At 46.1% G+C, this 17305-nt stretch overlaps 1 protein-coding gene across 1 annotated transcript in view; it reads right to left on the minus strand.

Annotated features, from left to right (window-relative positions):
- Positions 1-716: 716 nt before the first annotated feature.
- The window catches only part of LOC126458494 (NADH dehydrogenase [ubiquinone] flavoprotein 1, mitochondrial), a 43294-nt gene continuing 26705 nt past the window's right edge, over positions 717-17305 (minus strand). Inside the window, exons 6-9 of the mRNA XM_050095589.1 lie at positions 8591-8821; positions 6740-6972; positions 1059-1377; positions 717-973 (exon numbers count right to left, since the gene is read on the minus strand). Of these exons, the coding sequence (XP_049951546.1) occupies positions 890-973; positions 1059-1377; positions 6740-6972; positions 8591-8821 (867 nt within the window). The 3' untranslated portion in view covers positions 717-889. The remainder of the gene's footprint in view (positions 974-1058; positions 1378-6739; positions 6973-8590; positions 8822-17305) is intronic.

Genomic DNA, 17305 nt, shown 5'->3' on the forward strand with positions numbered 1-17305 from the left:
ACTGTACAGACGTGAACTCTTACCTTCTGACTACCACTTATTCTTGAACTTCAAGTGTGATCTTGGAGGAAAGCCCCTTGACAGCAATGACAACAAAAAACATTCTCGGCAGTTGCTGTTTTCATTGGTGGCATCTTCCTACGAAGAGGGTATAGAAAAGTAGGTTTTTCTCTACGAAAAATTACTGAACAATGATGGCAAATGTTTATAAAAATAGCTTAGGAGAGGCTCTTTCTCGTGAAGATAAATTTTTGTTTGGAGAAGAAAAAAAGTTTTTATGAGGGTTTTTTTTTCCAAAAAGGTACTTATTTTCTGAACATGCCTCATAAATAGGATGTAATTTGCTGATTGCAAGGTGAAAATGATATACAACATTTATTTCTTCGCAGAGCAGTGGATGGTGCAATTGAATTCGAAGGAACTGACACAGCTTTGTGTAATCTGATGTTTCTATCACTGACAACACCCTAAACAACAAGTACAATCTATTTAAAATCAATGGGTTGTAAAATAGTCTAAAGAAATATCCCCTGTATTTGTTCACATTAGCCTGCATAACACTCATATGGGAAAAGACAATGAACATAGCTTTGTTCTTGAGAGATTTGGGCCTACTAACTTATATTTAACAATACAGTTACAACAGTCCTATAAACAAATGACTTGAGAACTTACATGCTACTTGCTGCCAAGTAGTTCACACAAAAATTCACCACTATTTTGTGACAATTTTATATTTTACACAATAAAACACGAAAGAGCATTTTTTACAAGACAGGAATAAATTAACTGTGTGCTTCATTCATTTCAAGCATAGTCTCAACACTATACTACACACAATAAACGTCAGCATCCTGGAGAATAGTTAATTTGTGCTGACAATAAATAGTTAGTTACTTGCAGCAGCAGGTTGTTGTTCCTTGAACTTCTTCATTCTAGATTCTAACTCTGGCCGGAAATGTCTAATCAAGCCCTAAAATGAAATAAACATATTACTTTGATATTTCATATAAGCTATGTAACCATATAATCATTATACATGTATTTGTTATGTTTACCTGCACTGGCCAAGCTGCACCATCACCCAAGGCACAGATTGTATGACCTTCGATTTGCTTACTCAGTTCCCAAAGCATGTCAATTTCACCAGGTTCAGCATTACCAGTTATGAACCTATGTATTATTTTATTCATCCAGTTAATACCTTCTCTGCATGGAGTACACTGCCCACAAGATTCATGTTTGTAAAACTCTATCAATCTTGCAATTGCTTTAACAATGTCTGTCTGTTTATTCATTACAATTATAGCTGCTGTGCCTAAACTGGTCTGACAGGCAACTAGCCCATCAAAATCCATAATGGCCTCTTCACAAACACTGAAAAAGGCAACAAACAAATATTAATTCCAGCATTATAATAAATACATAATTTTACAAGAAACTATGAATAGCCAAGAAACTACGAATTGTGTGTGTGTGTGTGTGTGTGTGTGTGTGTGTGTGTGTGTGTGTAAAACCTTCACCAGTACCAATTCCATGGGGAAAAGCTGAGTGACAGAAAAACAATTGAAGTAATGAATCAAACACAAAAATGCTAGGGCAATAAATGATTAGAGATACAAACTAAAAGGATGAAAAAGTTTTGGAAAAATAAGAACAAGTACACTAAAGCTACTAATCGTTCTATGTGCTCATTATAGGACTAAAGAAATATAGATGTTATGCAACAATAAACTGCCACAATTATGCAGACTAGCTAATGTTATTGAAGGCCAAAACAGACTACTATTGACATAGGTCGTCATCCTTTCTCATAAACTGATAAACAGCAAATAGCAAGAGGTACTGAGTTTCCTGAATGAAATGTACACAAAATTATAATTCTTAAAATTATGGCACAACATTGGTGGCCAGCACATATCTTCAAGAGAGATAACAATACTGCCAATGGACACATATGAAAGACATTTCTATTTACAAAACAAGCACATAAACTAAAAAGAAAGGGCAGGTTACTCGTATTTAATCTTTTACTATTTGTCCCTCTCTCTTCCCCAATTAAGGAACTACTTTTTCCACAAGCTAGGATGGTGTATGCACTTTTAAGTGTGTGTAATGGCAGTACACATATCTGTGCTGAAAGTAAATAATGGCCAGCAATTCTCTCATACAATTTTAAAGCTTTCTCGGGAGAATATTTCCTTTTGATAAGTTTTGCCACTTAAATTGGCCTACCTACACTATAAGTTCCACACGTATCTCCCATTGTCAGAAGATCTTGCAAATCAGCTATAATTTGAATAAAATTATTAGGCCATCCTTCCTGTTCACTAATGAGGTAGCTATGGGACACACGTAAAAAAATAGAGATTTTATACAGAAATAACATTTAAGCTCTCTAACTGGAAGATGGATGAAGGATACAAACAACAGTAATTATTTTCATCAGCCAAGAGATCTACTTCTGACAATTCACTACTCTCTCAAGTTCCACTATTAGATGTAAAATTTCCATCTTCAATATTAAAACGGAATGAGGCTCTTGCTGTGTGCCTGTGTGTGTGTGTGTGTGTGTGTGTGTGTGTGTGTGTGTGTGTGTGTGTGTGTGTGGTGTAAGAAAAGTGGGGCTGGGGGTGAAGGTTTCACAGCATATCAACCAGAATACGTTTTAAAAAATTACACAGTACATTCTTGGCTGCAAAATATTATACGGAAAGAACCTGAAAATTAGCAGGCTGCTGACAACTTTGTTAAGTTATTTTTCGATTTGATTACATAAAAGTTTAATCTTGTCAGATTTCAGAAAAAAAAAAAATGATGTACCGTGATAAATCAATCTCCAATATGTACTGTCTCTCTAACAAAAACTACAAATTCACACACAAATATTAAGCACTCGGAAACCACGATTGCTTCATCAGGAAAGAGGGAAGGAGAGGGAAAGACAAGGATGTGGGTTTTAAGGGAGAGGGTAAGGAGTCATTCCAATCCCAGGAGCAGAAAGACTTACCTTAGGGGGAAAAAGGGACAGGTATACACTCGCTCGCTCGCTCGCTCGCTCGCACACACGCACGCACATCCATCCGCACATATACAGACACAAGCAGACATATGTAAAGGCAAAGAGTTTGGGCAGAGAAGTCAGTCGAGGCGGAAGTACAGAGGCAAAGATGTTGTTGAATAACAAGTGACGTACGAGGGGCAGCAACTTGAAATTAGCGGAGGTTCAGGCCAGGTGGGTAATGGGAAGAGAGGATATATTGTAGGGCAAGTTCCCATCTCTGGAGTTCTGATAGGTTGGTGTCAGTGGGAAGTACCTTCACTGTGAGTCCAGATCCCAAAGTTTGGTACAGATTTATTGACGACATCTTCATGATCTAGACTCAAAGTGAAGAAGAACTCAAGAATTTCCTCTCCAACCTCAACTCCTTTGGTTCCATCAGATTCACCTGGTCCTACTCCAAATCCCATGCCACTTTCCTCGACGTTGACCTCCACCTGTCCAATGGCCAGCTTCACACATCCGTTCACATCAAACCCACCAACAAGCAACAGTACTTCCATTATGACAGCTACCACCCATTCCATATCAAACAGTCCCTTCCCTACAGCTTAGGTCTTCATGGCAAACGAATCTGCTCCAATCCCGAATCCCTGAACCATTACACCAACAACCTGAAAACAGCTTTCGCATCCCGCAACTACCCTCCCAGCCTGGTACAGAAGCAAATAACCAGAGCCACTTCCTCATCCCCTCAAACCAAGAACCTCCCACAGAAGAACCCCAAAAGTGCCCCACTTGTGACAGGATACTTTCCGGGACTGTATCAGACTCTGAATGTGGCTCTCCAGCAGGGATACGACTTCCTCAAATCCTGCCCTGAAATGAGATCCATCCTTTACGAAATCCTCCCCACTCCACCAAGAGCGTCTTTACGCCGTCCACCTAACCTTCGTAACCTCTTGGTTCATCCCTATGAAATCCCCAAACCACCTTCCCTACCCTCTGGCCCCTACCCTTGGAACCGCCTCCGGTGTAAAACCTGTCCCACGTACCCTCCCACCACCACCTACTCCAGTCCTGTAACCCGGAAGGTGTACACGATCAAAGGCAGAGCCATGTGTGAAAGCACCCACGTGATTTACCAACTGACCTGCCTACACTGTCAAGCCTTCTATGTGGGAATGACCAGCAACAAACTGTCCATTCGCATGAACGGACGCAGGCAGGCAGTGTTTGTTGGTAATGAGGATCACCCTGTGGCTAAACATGCCTCGGTGCACGGCCAGCACATCTTGGCACAGCGTTACACCCTCTGGGTTATCTGGATACTTCCCACTGACACCAACCTATCAGAACTCCGGAGATGGGAACTTGCCCTTCAATATATCCTCTCTTCCCGTTACCCACCTGGCCTCAACCTCCGCTAATTTCAAGTTGCCGCCCCTCGTACATCACTTGTCACTCAACAACATCTTTGCCTCTGTACTTCCGCCTCGACTGACATCTCTGCCCAAACTCATTGCCTTTACACATGTCTGCTTGTGTCTGTATATGTGCGGATGGCGCGCACGCGCGCGCGCTTTACATTCAAAAACTACAAATTTATAGATATGAATCCCGTGTCAATTTTGGTGGTTAAGGTACCTGCAAAAAGGTCACATTTTGTGGTTTCCATATTTGGAAACAATCTGAAGAAAACTACCACCTACAGTGTGATCTGGCACTTAACCTACTTTTACTACTGCCCACTTTTCTTAGTGGGCAGTGACCATATCAATGATTCAATTTTTTTATTTTTTTAATATGAACAATAAAATTCCTCAGGATGTTTGTCCAGATGATGCAACATACTCTAACTTGTATTTTCAATATTAAATTATGTCAATGTCACATATTTGCTCAGAATTTCTTGACAATGCTTTGTACTTCACAAAGTAGGTCTGCTGATGCATTATTCAACTGTTAGGTACACTGAAATCTTTTATTTTACATATAGTACCATTTTACCTATGAACTACCTCCTTAAGTTTATCATTTTTACTACTCAATTTCCTCAAATTGAAAGTGTTTTTGGCACTGAACAAGCACTATCATTAAAAAAAGCACTGCTGTTAAAAAGAGAATAGCCTTTGTAATTAATATTATGCAATAACCGAGTTATTTCTTGAAGTATGTTACACAATTATGGACAATTAAATTACACCTACAGAAGAAAGCACATATTCAATGTGAAAAACAAATGAAACAGACTGCAATATTGTTTAGAGATAGATATTTTAACCTTATTCGTCCAAAACAATATCACCAACAGGCAAAATAAAACTTTTACCAACAGTTATGCTTCAGGTTATAAACTCAAATAAAATGTTAATTTCAGTTTTCAAAAGGGCGAATGAAGGTAGGTTTCAACTGCCATGATAACGCTGCGTGTTAAGATGCTGCTTCCAGGTTTCAGGAACATGCACTGTCCCCGGATTGAATCTGCCCAGTGGATTAATGACAAGGGCCAATGCGCTGGCCAGTCTGGATATTGTTTTCAGGCTTGCTGACTCCATGGGTGGTGATGATGATGATGATGATGATGATGATGATGATGATGAGTTGGGTGGAGAGGACGCTTGACATCACTGTCATCAGTGCCCTGACGAAAAATCAACACGAAATCTTATGGATGGGAACGAAGGCTGTCCCCACATGCAGAGCAATTTATAACGTACTAAAGTCTGCCGCCCTTCCCCACCAGTTTAGGGATGAGGCCTGATAGTTCACAAAATTTCACCACTCTGTTAACACTGGTATCGGCATCTGCGAGGACAGTGTGCAGATCTCCAGCAAGACCAAGGGCTGCCCTATTGTCAATATAAAGGACACAAGTAGCCACAATATGCTGAACTGACAACAGCACACCACAAACTTCACAGAAAGGTGGATCCTATCCCCAGAGGAGGAAGCTGTGTGTGAAAGGGCTATGCCAGATATGCAGTCTGATAAACAAAACCCCCTTCCCAGCAGCGAGGCTGACACTAAGTCCGCCAAGCTTTTGTGGTCGGTTTGAGTGACTGCAGTCTGTTGTCCGACACCTGCAACCATTCAGTCTCCCACTGACACATGATGCATCTGTCAGAAAATGAGATAATGGCGTGCAATGGGATGGAACATTGATGGACAGCACCATCCCAACATGCTTCCTTGGCAGCTTTTATCAACCATGTCGTTGCCCTGTACTCCAACGTGGCCAGGTACCCAGCAAAAGATCACATCCTTGCCACGGCGTTGGAGCCACTGTAAGCAGTGATGGATGAGCTGAATCAGCGGGTCTACCGGATACATTTGGTGAAGCGGACTCCATGGAGATATGGTCACGAAAAAGAAGAGAAAGAAGAATAATGAAGGTAGGTTTTGATAAAGAATGTTCACAAAGTGCAAATTAAAAGTCGTGCTATATGAGATTTCTCTCTTACATGGCACATCTGAATATGAAACAAATTAGTCCTAGTTGAAAACAGCAAGACCTCAGCAAATACATGGCCAGTCTTAATTTGGAAGATTACAAACAGCTACTGAGCTCATAAATGGGAACGCCAACTGATTGTTATTTTCCAGCCTTCATTAACACTAGAAAATATGACAAAGAAATATGAGGATTCAGCGAGTAAATTGGATTTCTGTCAGAATAAAATGAAGATTATAAGGTGCATTAATTATGAAAGATACTTAGTTATACAATGCACTTACTGTTTTGGAATGAGAGGTGTAGAAGAGCCTCCGGGTATAATAGCTAATAAATTATCCCATCCACCTGTGACACCACCTGCATGTATTTCAATAAGCTCCTTCAAAGGAATGGACATCTCCTCCTCAACTGTGCATGGATTACATACATGACCCGAGATGTTGAAGAGCTTTGTTCCAGAATTTCTGGGTCTGCCAAAACTAGCAAACCATGACCCTCCTCTTCTACAAATGGTCTGAAAACAAATGAAAATTTATTAAATTCATAGATTCAACAAAACTGAATATATTTCTCCTCTGTAGTGAGAAGTTTTAATTAAAATGGGTGCACTAATCTATTGTTCTGTAATGTGACAACCATATACGGGCATATTAGTGAGAGCCTCAGCAGTGAACTGCAGCAGCACTGATGGTGGGCGAACATAGAATATTGTCACTGTAACAATTCAACAAGTCCAACAAGAATGTTGTGAGGCAGGTTAGCTTGCTGGAACAGTGAATTCAGCAGTACTGCACCGACTAGTGCAGCAAGGGGCAACGCAGATTTCCACAGACAGTGGTAGTAGTGTTTTAAGATACTTAACTGGTAGTGGTGCATATGTACAACAAGCACGCTGCTGCCAACTATAATATTGGTCAGTTCTGTGATAGAATTGTTCTGAGTCTCGCAGAGAAACCAGCACAATATGGCTACGCTGGATGAAGACCTACATGGATCTGCCAGCAGAGGTCACTGGTTCGAGGCCACGGCAGGCTAACGGCTCTGTGCACTAAGTTTCTCCCTAGACTGGGTGCCATGGTGCAGCTGGTCTCACCAGGTCATCTCCAACAGCAAGGGTGACTTCTGCCTAAAGAGCAGCAGGTCACTTCCTATTTGTACCTGCCAAAATCCTCCACCATCTGACAGTGTCTCAACGCAGTGGGCAACCCCACCGTGATGCCACTGAACGGTGCCAGGGGCTGCTGCAGCCACAGCAGCTTCTAAATTCACACCACTGGCACAGGGTGTGTGCAGCCAGCTTACGTAACGAGGTTGTGCCAGCAATGCGAAGTGTGCAGGCAGCCAGCCCAGCAGAATTCAGTGGCCAGCTGGCCACTGACCCAGAGTTTCAAGAAGGCAAATGTATTCCCAAAATTTCATTAATCTACATTAATTATTTCGGACTACTTTTTTTTTCTTCAGATTACAACATTAGATGAAACCAGAGCCAGTTTAACACATAAGTGACACACAATGGCTACCTGCAACATCAAGGCGAGGGGGAGCTGGAGGAGCCCCAGTAATAAATTTATATACTGGATGTATCTTCATCATTTGTAGTGAAAACTGATGCAGGTGAAAATATACAAGGGATCAGTGTGTGAGAGGACATCAAATAGCATGTCACTTTGTGTGGAAACATGTTCTCTAACCGGCCCTGGACGAGACCAAAGCTCAGCTCAAAATTTTTGGTGTGTTTCTAAGGCGAACCAAACCAAAGGGTGGCAGCTTTGTGACTACAAAGATGTCATTTTTGAACAATCTGTTTAGAATTCAGAACAAGTTGGGCTGTACACATTCCAACAGTAGCTGACTGTTCTATTCATGTGGATTAGTATACTGAGAGTTATTGATTTTAACCTCTTTTTTTTTTCTTTGTCACTTCATTGACACGTAATGTTTACATATATATTGAAACACATAATATCCTTAACATTAAAAATATGTAGAAGGATTGAATCATTAATTCAGTTTTACACCAACTTGGAATCTGTAAGTTATTTTTAAAAATATCTAAGTTTCCCTACTTCACCAAACTGAGGTTACATTCAAAGGATAGAATAACTGGATGCATGAAATTCTGTTTTACGTACCGGAGCAACAGCCACAGTCTCAACATTTGCAACAGTTGTAGGGCAGCCAAACACTCCAACATCGGCTGGAAATGGTGGTTTCAGCCTTGGCTTCCCCTGCTTTCCTTCCAGGGATTCAATAAGTGCAGTTTCTTCACCACAAATGTAAGCACCAGCTCCACGATGCATGAATACATCAAAGTCATAGCCTGAACCACAGGCATTCTTTCCAAGGAGGCCTGCCTGGTATGCCTGGAAGAAAAGGTCCGATTATTACTATACAGCCAAATAAAGTGTGTAATATAAGGAACAATTTTAGACTAATAAGATATTATTACTTTTATTACCTAAAAATGAAAACACTCAAAATCTGAATCAAACCACTTAGGTTTTTACAGGGTACAGCAGAGTGCCTCCCACATATTCAACACAGATAAACATAATTTACAAAAAGTACGTGTAACAAGTTCTTTACTACCTTGATTCTCAAATGATGATGTCCATATGATGGCCATCAGGGTCAAAATACATTACAAATCATTGTACGAAGTTCTGCACAGCTCTTTTCAGGAAATAACTAAAGCCCTTGATACAACTCACCAACAGAAACCTAGACCTCGGGAAATGCTACAGATTAGGCTGTCGTCACTGGAGCACAGACAAAGCCAATCTCTGGAACCTAGGGAGCAGACAAAGTACTCTCATACTCCCACTTGCCATGCCTGGTTAAATAATGGGCTTTGGTGTGAAGACATTTAAAGGTAATAAGATCAATGGAGGATGTGTGCCGCCAGGGCGCAACTACAATCACAGATGGTGGTGACAATGGAACTGGCTGGCGGTGAACAGAACCCATTGAGGGTGGAACAGTAATGCTGACAGTGTGAATTATCTTCTCAGACAGATCACGAATGACTTCATCAATCTGACAATGAAAGTGTAAACATGACCTAGCTGGTATACAGAGGCCACTGAAGGTGTAAACACAACCTAGGAGGTATATAGAGGCCAATCAGCACAATGGAAAGACCAACAGGGTAACCTGGCCGTCAGGAGGTGGGAAGGGGAGAAATAATGGGAAATGGCTTATTGCAGGGGTCACTGTGTGGCAACCAATGTATGGTAGAAGAAGGGGAGGGCAAGGGAGGGAAAGATCAAAGGTACAGGAAGTGCCATATGTAGCACTAAAATGAGTAGGTGAACCATCATTAAAAAGGCACAGGTCATGGTCCACAAAAATTTATAAATGAGGAGCCCCTGACTATATGAGGAAGCACTGCCCCACGTAGGATGATGCGGATTAAAATCCCCAAGGAGGAGGAAAGGAGGGGGGAGAGTTGCTGAAGGAGGGCAGTCAGGGCTGCAAGTGTAGCTGGCCAGTCAGGGGGTGGGGGTGGGAAGAGAGATTGCAAACCGTGACCACAGAGTCCAAGTGGAGCCACAAGGCAACTGCTTCCAATACGGTACAAAAGGAGATTCATGTATTAACAACATCTGTATGAACCGGCATGGAAATGCCACTGGAAGCCCGGAAAGGGCTATAAATAAGATATCAAGACTCCGATTGCAAGGGGGAGAGGGCACCTCCAGGAGCACGGGGAGGGGCCATGGCTTGTCCTGTTTCTTCCTTTCTTTCATAGGACAAGGAGGGAAGGGTATGGAGGGAGAGCGGGATTCTGCACGATCTAGAACTAAGAGAGAGATTGGGCGACCTTGAGGCGAACTGCCTGTGGACCTTGGGGCGAATTGCAGCAGCAGGCCTCTGGCCTGGAAGAAGCCAAGAGGAGGGGTCGCAGGAGTGGCAACGGCACCCAGAATGGAAGGTGAGGGGACTACTGGGGAGGGGGAGAGAGGGCAGTGCTGGGGTAAGGAGGAGGGAGAACATATGTAACAGAACCAAATTTAGATGTCCTCCACATGGGGTGTAGTCGGTCATATTTCTGATGGGCCTCAGTGTCAGATAAATGATTGAGGGACTTACTCCTGTATCTTCTTTTCCTTCTTATAAATTGGACCATCTGGCAAGCATGGAAAGTGAAAGTTGTGATAATTAACGTACTAAGGTGGCAGAACACATGGGCTCCCCTCATGGAGAGGGCGTCCACATTTGCTGCATGGATGGTCTCCTGTACAGTGGGAAGATATGCCAGAAACACAAGTACTGAAAACATAGCATGTCTGGTAGGGCATATGGTGTCATGTTACGCCAATAAAAATAACCTTTACTTTCTCCTAGAGGGTATTACCCTCAAATGCCAGAATAAAGGTGCTTGTATCTGTGTGATTGTCCTTATGACATTTCTGAACACGACAAACAAAATAAACGGCCCATCATTCCAGAATGGTCCAGAGTTCCTCTTTAGTTTGGAGGATGAGGACCCTATGAAAAATTATTCCTTGAACTATATTCAAAGACTGGTGAGGAGTAATGGACACCAGGATGCCACCAAGATGGTCTCAAGCACAAAGGGCTGCAGATTGGTTGGCAGAAGTAGTTTTGATCAACAGCAAATCTGATGGTACCTTACTGAGAGACTCCATTTCGCCAAACTTATCCTTGATATTTTACACAAAAAATAATGGCTTGGTGGCAGTGTTTCACCCAAAGCTGGTAACATTGGCCCTCCTCCAAGGGTGTAGCCAGGGAATTGAAGGCCGTAGGGTCATAAACAGCAGCATCAAATGATCCATTACCAACCAAAGAGATGGCTGTACAGAAGGATGGCCCTGGTGCTTAATACGTTTCATATGCAAAGATTCCGTCCTGATACCACCCACTCTGATCAGGAGCTCTTGTCATGGGTGCCAGCCAGCCACAGCAAGGGTTGTCAGACATGGCTGTCGTCGTTGGGAGTTCCAATGTCAAGCAACCGCTCCTAGACATACAACGGGAGGTAACAGCTCACATATCGGAAGTATGGTCTGTTTGTTATCAGGGAGCTCAACCAGATGGGTACATAACAGCCCCAACACACAGACTAGCTACAAGTGCTGGCAACTAGCAGGATGGAGTGGGGAGCTATGGCAGGGAAAGAAGAGGAGGGTAGGGTAGGGGAGGGGAGGGGAGGAGAAAGAGGAATTGACATCATTGATGCTAGGGCACGAGTTCTTCCCCAAATGGCTCACATGGCAGCACAGTTGGCTGGAAAAACACCCGGCCCATGCCTCGGATACCTTGCATAATTACTTCTCCCTCAAGCACTGCCTTTCTGCATTTGACGGGGTTCTTTTGTTAGCTATGGAGGATGCTGCTTCCCAGGTTGTGAGTCCCGCTTCCTTATGCCGCTTATGCCGTAATGCACAGCGGCTTCTGTATATTGGTCATTAGTGGACCTCTTGCAACAAAGCTTTGGCCCACCAGCATATATATTGGCTAGGCATAGCTGGGAACACGATGCGGCTTATCGCCACTTGCACTAATTGTGTTCAGCAATGGGCAGCTCTCTCTCTCTCTCTCTCTCTCTCTCTCTCTCTCTCTCTCTCTCTCTCTCTCTCTCTCTCTACTTTTTTTTTTGTTTTCGCCTGGCCGATGCTGCAGTACCCATGGGAGTGTCTACGCGTCGATTTTGATGGACCCTTCCTAAATCAGTATTGGCTCATTGTGGTGGACGCCTATTCAAAGTTCCCTGTGTGGCGCATTGCCTGTCCATGTCCAGGGCAGACACTATTTCAGCACTATCTAAGATTTTTGCAATTGAGGGACTTCCGTATACAGTGGTTATCAATAACAGCCCCCAGATTGTTTCTCGAGAATTTTCATCTTTTTGTCAGGCTAGTGGTGTTTGCCATCTCACAGCTTCCCCGTTTCATCCTCAACTCAATGTTGAGCCCGAACACATGGTTCCGATGTTTAAAACTCAAATGCGGAAGTATGTATCTGTCAGGTCTCCTGAAACCCCTTTATGTTTCATTCCGTTGGACGACAAGAGATGGGTGGAGCTGCTACATGGACACCAACCACAGGCATTCCTTCACCTGCTGCATATGGACACCAACCACAGGCATTCCTTCACCTGCTGCATCTGATGTTGTGCCCACCACGTCGATGACTACACAACAGTTTTTTTCCGGGTGCACCTATGTTTGGGCTCATGGTTTTGGCCGCCAGCTGAACCTGGTTCCTGCTGTTATCAAGCGTCGCTGGTTGGTTGGTTTGGTTGGTTTAAGAATTAAAGGGACCAAACTGCAGAGGTCATCGGTCCCTTTTTCCAAAATACTAAAAATACCCACAGAGAATAAAAAATGTTCAACAGAATAGGAGACAGACGACACAAAACAAAAGAAACATAGACAAGGACCAGACAAAACGAAATAAAATCACATGGAGTGTGACGGTGGTTGGCCGACCATAGGAGAAAGAAAAAAAAGAAAAAGGAAAAGCTAACCACCGAAAACACATTAAAAACTTAGTTTAAAACCGTAGGCCAAAGGCCAGAATCAACACAAAACAATAAAATAAAACAGAAACACTCAGATTAAAGAATAAAAACTCCCTGCCCTAATAAAACGTAGAACTAAGGCAGCCATAGCAGGGTCATCAGATGAAACGGCAGGGAGCGTATCAGGCAGCGCAAATGTCTGCCTGACCACAGCTAAAAGGGGGCAGGCCAACAGAATGTGGGCCACTGTCAAAGCCGCCCCGCAGCGACATACAGGAGGGTCCTCCCGGCGCAGTAAATAACTGTGTGTTAGCCGGGAGTGGCCAATGCGGAGCCGACAAAGGACGACTGAGTCCCTGCGGTTGGCTCGCATGGATGACCGCCACACAGTCGTCGTCTCCTTAATGGAGCGGAGTTTATTGGGTGTGATCTGATCGCGCCATTCAGCGTCCCAAAGCGCAAAAACTTTTCGGCGGAGGACTGCCCGCAAATCAGTCTCTGGGAGGCCAACATCCAGAGATGGTTTACACGTGGCCTCTTTCGCCAGGCGGTCAACATGTTCATTGCCCAGGATACCGACATGACCGGGGGTCCACACAAAGACCACAGAGCGGCCGAAACGCGCAAGAGTATGCAGGGACTCATGGATAGCCATCACCAGACGAGAACGAGGAAAACATTGGTCGAGAGCTCGTAAACAGCTCAGGGAATCGCTACAGATCACGAAGGACTCACCTGAGCAGGAGCGGATATACTCTAGGGCTCGAAAGATGGCGACTAGCTCAGCAGTGTAAACGCTGCAGCCAGCCGCCAAGGACCGTTGTTCGGAATGGTCCCCTAGAGTTAGCGCATACCCGACACAACCAGCAACCATCGAACCGTCGGTGTAAACAATTCCAGAGCCCTGATACGTGGCCAGGATGGAATAAAAGCGGCGGCGGAAGGCCTCTGGAGGGACCGAGTCCTTCGAGCCCTGTGCCAAGTCGAGCCGAAGGCAAGGGCGAGGAACACACCACGGGGGTGTACGCAGAGGCGCCTGCAAAGAGGGTGGAACAGGGAAAAACCCAAGCCCGCAGAGAAGCTCCTTGACGCGTACGGCGATCGGACAACCCGACCGGGGCCGACGGTCCGGCAGATGGACAACCGACTGCGGGAACAGGACACGGTAATTTGGATGCCCGGGCAAGCTAAAAACATGGGCAGCATAAGCAGCCAGTAATTGTTGGCGTCGCACCCGCAGTGGAGGGACACCTGCCTCAACAAGGATGCTGTCCACAGGGCTGGTGCGGAAGGCACCAGTGGCAAGTCGGATCCCGCTGTGTAGTATTGGGTCCAGCACCCGCAACGCAGAGGGGGATGCTGAGCCATAAGCCAGGCTCCCATAATCCAGACGGGATTGGATTAACGCCTGGTAGAGCCGCAACAGGGTAAATCGGTCGGCGCCCCAGCGGGTGTGGCTCAAGCATCTCAGAGCGTTTAGATGCCGCCAACACGCCTATTTAAGCTGCCGGATATGAGGCAGCCAAGTCAACCGGGCATCGAAAACCACCCCCGAAAACCTGTGTGATTCCACCACTGAAAGAAGTTCGCCGGCAAGATAAAGCCGCGGCTCCGGGTGGACAGTGCGTCGCCGGCAGAAATGCATTACGCAGGTCTTGGCTGCCGAAAACTGGAACCCATGAGCTACAGCCCAAGACTGCGCCTTGCGGATAGCACCCTCTAGCTGACGTTCAACAGCTGCAATGCCAGTAGAGCTGTAATAAAGGCAGAAGTCGTCAGCATACAGGGAAGCAGAGACAGAATTTCCCACGGCCGCAGCAAGCCCGTTAATGGCTATTAAAAACAGGCAGACACTTAAAACAGAACCCTGTGGCACACCGTTCTTCTGGACGTGGGTGGAACTATATGAGGCTGCGACTTGCACGCGGAAGGTACGATACGACAGAAAATTTCTGATAAAGATCGGCAGAGGGCCCCAAGGACCCCATCCATGAAGCGTAGAAAGGATGTGATCAGGCCATGTCGTATCGTACGCCTTCCGCATGTCAAAAAAGACAGCGACCAGGTGCTGACGGCGGGCAAAGGCAGTACGGATGGCCGACTCCAGGCTCACCAGATTGTCGGCGGCAGAGCGGCCTTTACGGAACCCACCCTGAGATGGAGCCAGAAGGCCCCGAGACTCCAGTACCCAAGTCAAGCGCCGGCTCACCATCCGTTCGAGAAGCTTGCAAAGAACGTTGGTGAGGCTAATGGGGCGGTAGCTGTCCACCTCCAAAGGGTTCTTGCCTGGTTTCAGAATGGGGATAACGATACTTGCCCGCCACTGCGACGGAAACTCACCCTCGACCCAAATACGGTTGTAAAGGTCGAGGAGCCGTCGCTGGCAGTCCACTGAGAGGTGTTTCAGCATCTGGCAGTGGATGCTATCTGGTCCAGGAGCGGTATCAGGACAAGCGGCAAGGGCACTGCGGAATTCCCACTCACTGAATGGAACATTGTACGATTCTGGTTGGTTGGTGCGAAACGAAAGGCTCCGACGTTCCATCCACTCTTTAATGGAGTGGAAGGCCTTAGGGTAATTCGCAGAAGCGGAACTCATAGCAAAATGCTCTGCTAAGTGGTTTGCAATGACGTCGGAGGCAGTACAAACTGCTCCATTCAGTGAGAGCGCAGGGACGCTGACAGGTGGCCGATAACCGTAGACGCGTCGAATCTTGGCCCAGACCTGCAATGGAGTGACATGGAGGCCAATGGTGGACATGTACCCCTCCCAGCACACCTGCTTGCTTTGGCGGATAAGGCGGCGGGCCCGCGCACGCAGCCATTTGAAGGTGATCAGGTGTTCAATGCAGAGATGTCGCTTGTGACGCTGTAGCGCCCGCCGGCGATCTGTAATCGCTGCAGCGATCTCAGGCGACCACCAAGGCACAGTCCGCCGCCGAGGGGACCCAGAGGAGCGGGGAATGGCAGATTCGGCGGCAGTAACGATGCCGGTGGTGACCGATTGAACCACAGCATCAATGTCGTCATTAGAGAGAGGCTCAAGAGCGGCAGTGGAGGAGAACAAGTCCCAGTCAGCCTTATTCATAGCCCATCTGCTAGGGCGCCCAGAAGAGTGACGTTGTGGTAGTGACAGAAAGATCGGAAAGTGGTCACTACCACACAGGTCGTCATGCACACTCCATTGGACAGACGGTAAGAGGCTAGGGCTACAGATTGAAAGGTCAATGGCGGAGTATGTGCCATGCGCCACACTGAAGTGTGTGAAGGCACCATCATTTAAAATCGAGAGATCGAGCTACGACAATAAATGCTGAACGATGGTGCCTCGACCTGTTGCCACTGACCCACCCCACAGAGGGTTATGGGCGTTGAAGTCGCCCAATAGCAAGAAAGGTGGCGGCAATTGGGCTATCAGCGCAGCCAGGACATGCTGCGAGACATCACCATCCGGTGGAAGGTAAAGACTGCAGACGGTAACAGCCTGTGGCGTCCACACCCGAACAGCGACAGCCTCTAAAGGTGTTTGGAGAGGGACAGACTCTCTGTGCAGAGCGTGAAGGACATAGAGGCAGACGCCACCCGACACCCTTTCATATGCTGCCCGGTTCTTATAATAACCCCGATAGCCACGGAGGGCGGGGGTTCGCATTGCTGGAAACCAAGTTTCCTGAAGAGCAATGCAGAAGAAAGGGTGAAGGCTGATAAGTTGTTGGAGCTCAGCTAGATGGTGGAAAAAACCGCCGCAGTTCCACTGGAGGATGATATTGTCCATGGCTGAGAAAGGCGTGAAAGGACTGGGAAGGCAATTTACGCAGCTTGTTCACTCACTGCCACCGATTCAGTACCCGTACGAGAGGCATCCAAGGCGTCTGAGGGACCAGCGAGATCAAGGTCCTCAGCGGACGCCAGAATCTCAACTTCATCCTCAGACGCAGAGCGCGAAAGGTGCGGCGGGGTTGGTGCTACCGCAAGTTCTTTGGCCTTAGAGGTCTTTCTCTTGGACTTCTCTCGCTGAACCTTGGGTTTCACCGGCTGGGAAGGCTTCACCGATTCAGTCTCCGGGACAGAGGAGGATCATGAAGCCCCACGCCCGGCCGCTAGTGAGGACTTATGCCACTGGCGGCCGTCATCCTTCCCGCTGGTGGAACAATGGGAAGGGAGGGTCCCAAGGGAACTCTTACGGATGAGAGTAGCCGAAGAAGTTAGACGCTTCTCCGGCTGAGAAGCGGGGACAGACGTCCCCGACAGGTGGGAGGAGGTTGCTCCTGAGGTAGGTGGTGCAGGAGCAACCAGTTGGGTAGAGCCCCCCACGGGCAAGGGGGCAGGAGGAGTCTTACTGTTGGCTGGAAGTCTC

Source organism: Schistocerca serialis, chromosome 2 (genome assembly GCF_023864345.2).
Source record: "Schistocerca serialis cubense isolate TAMUIC-IGC-003099 chromosome 2, iqSchSeri2.2, whole genome shotgun sequence".
NCBI lineage: Eukaryota > Metazoa > Arthropoda > Insecta > Orthoptera > Acrididae > Schistocerca > Schistocerca serialis.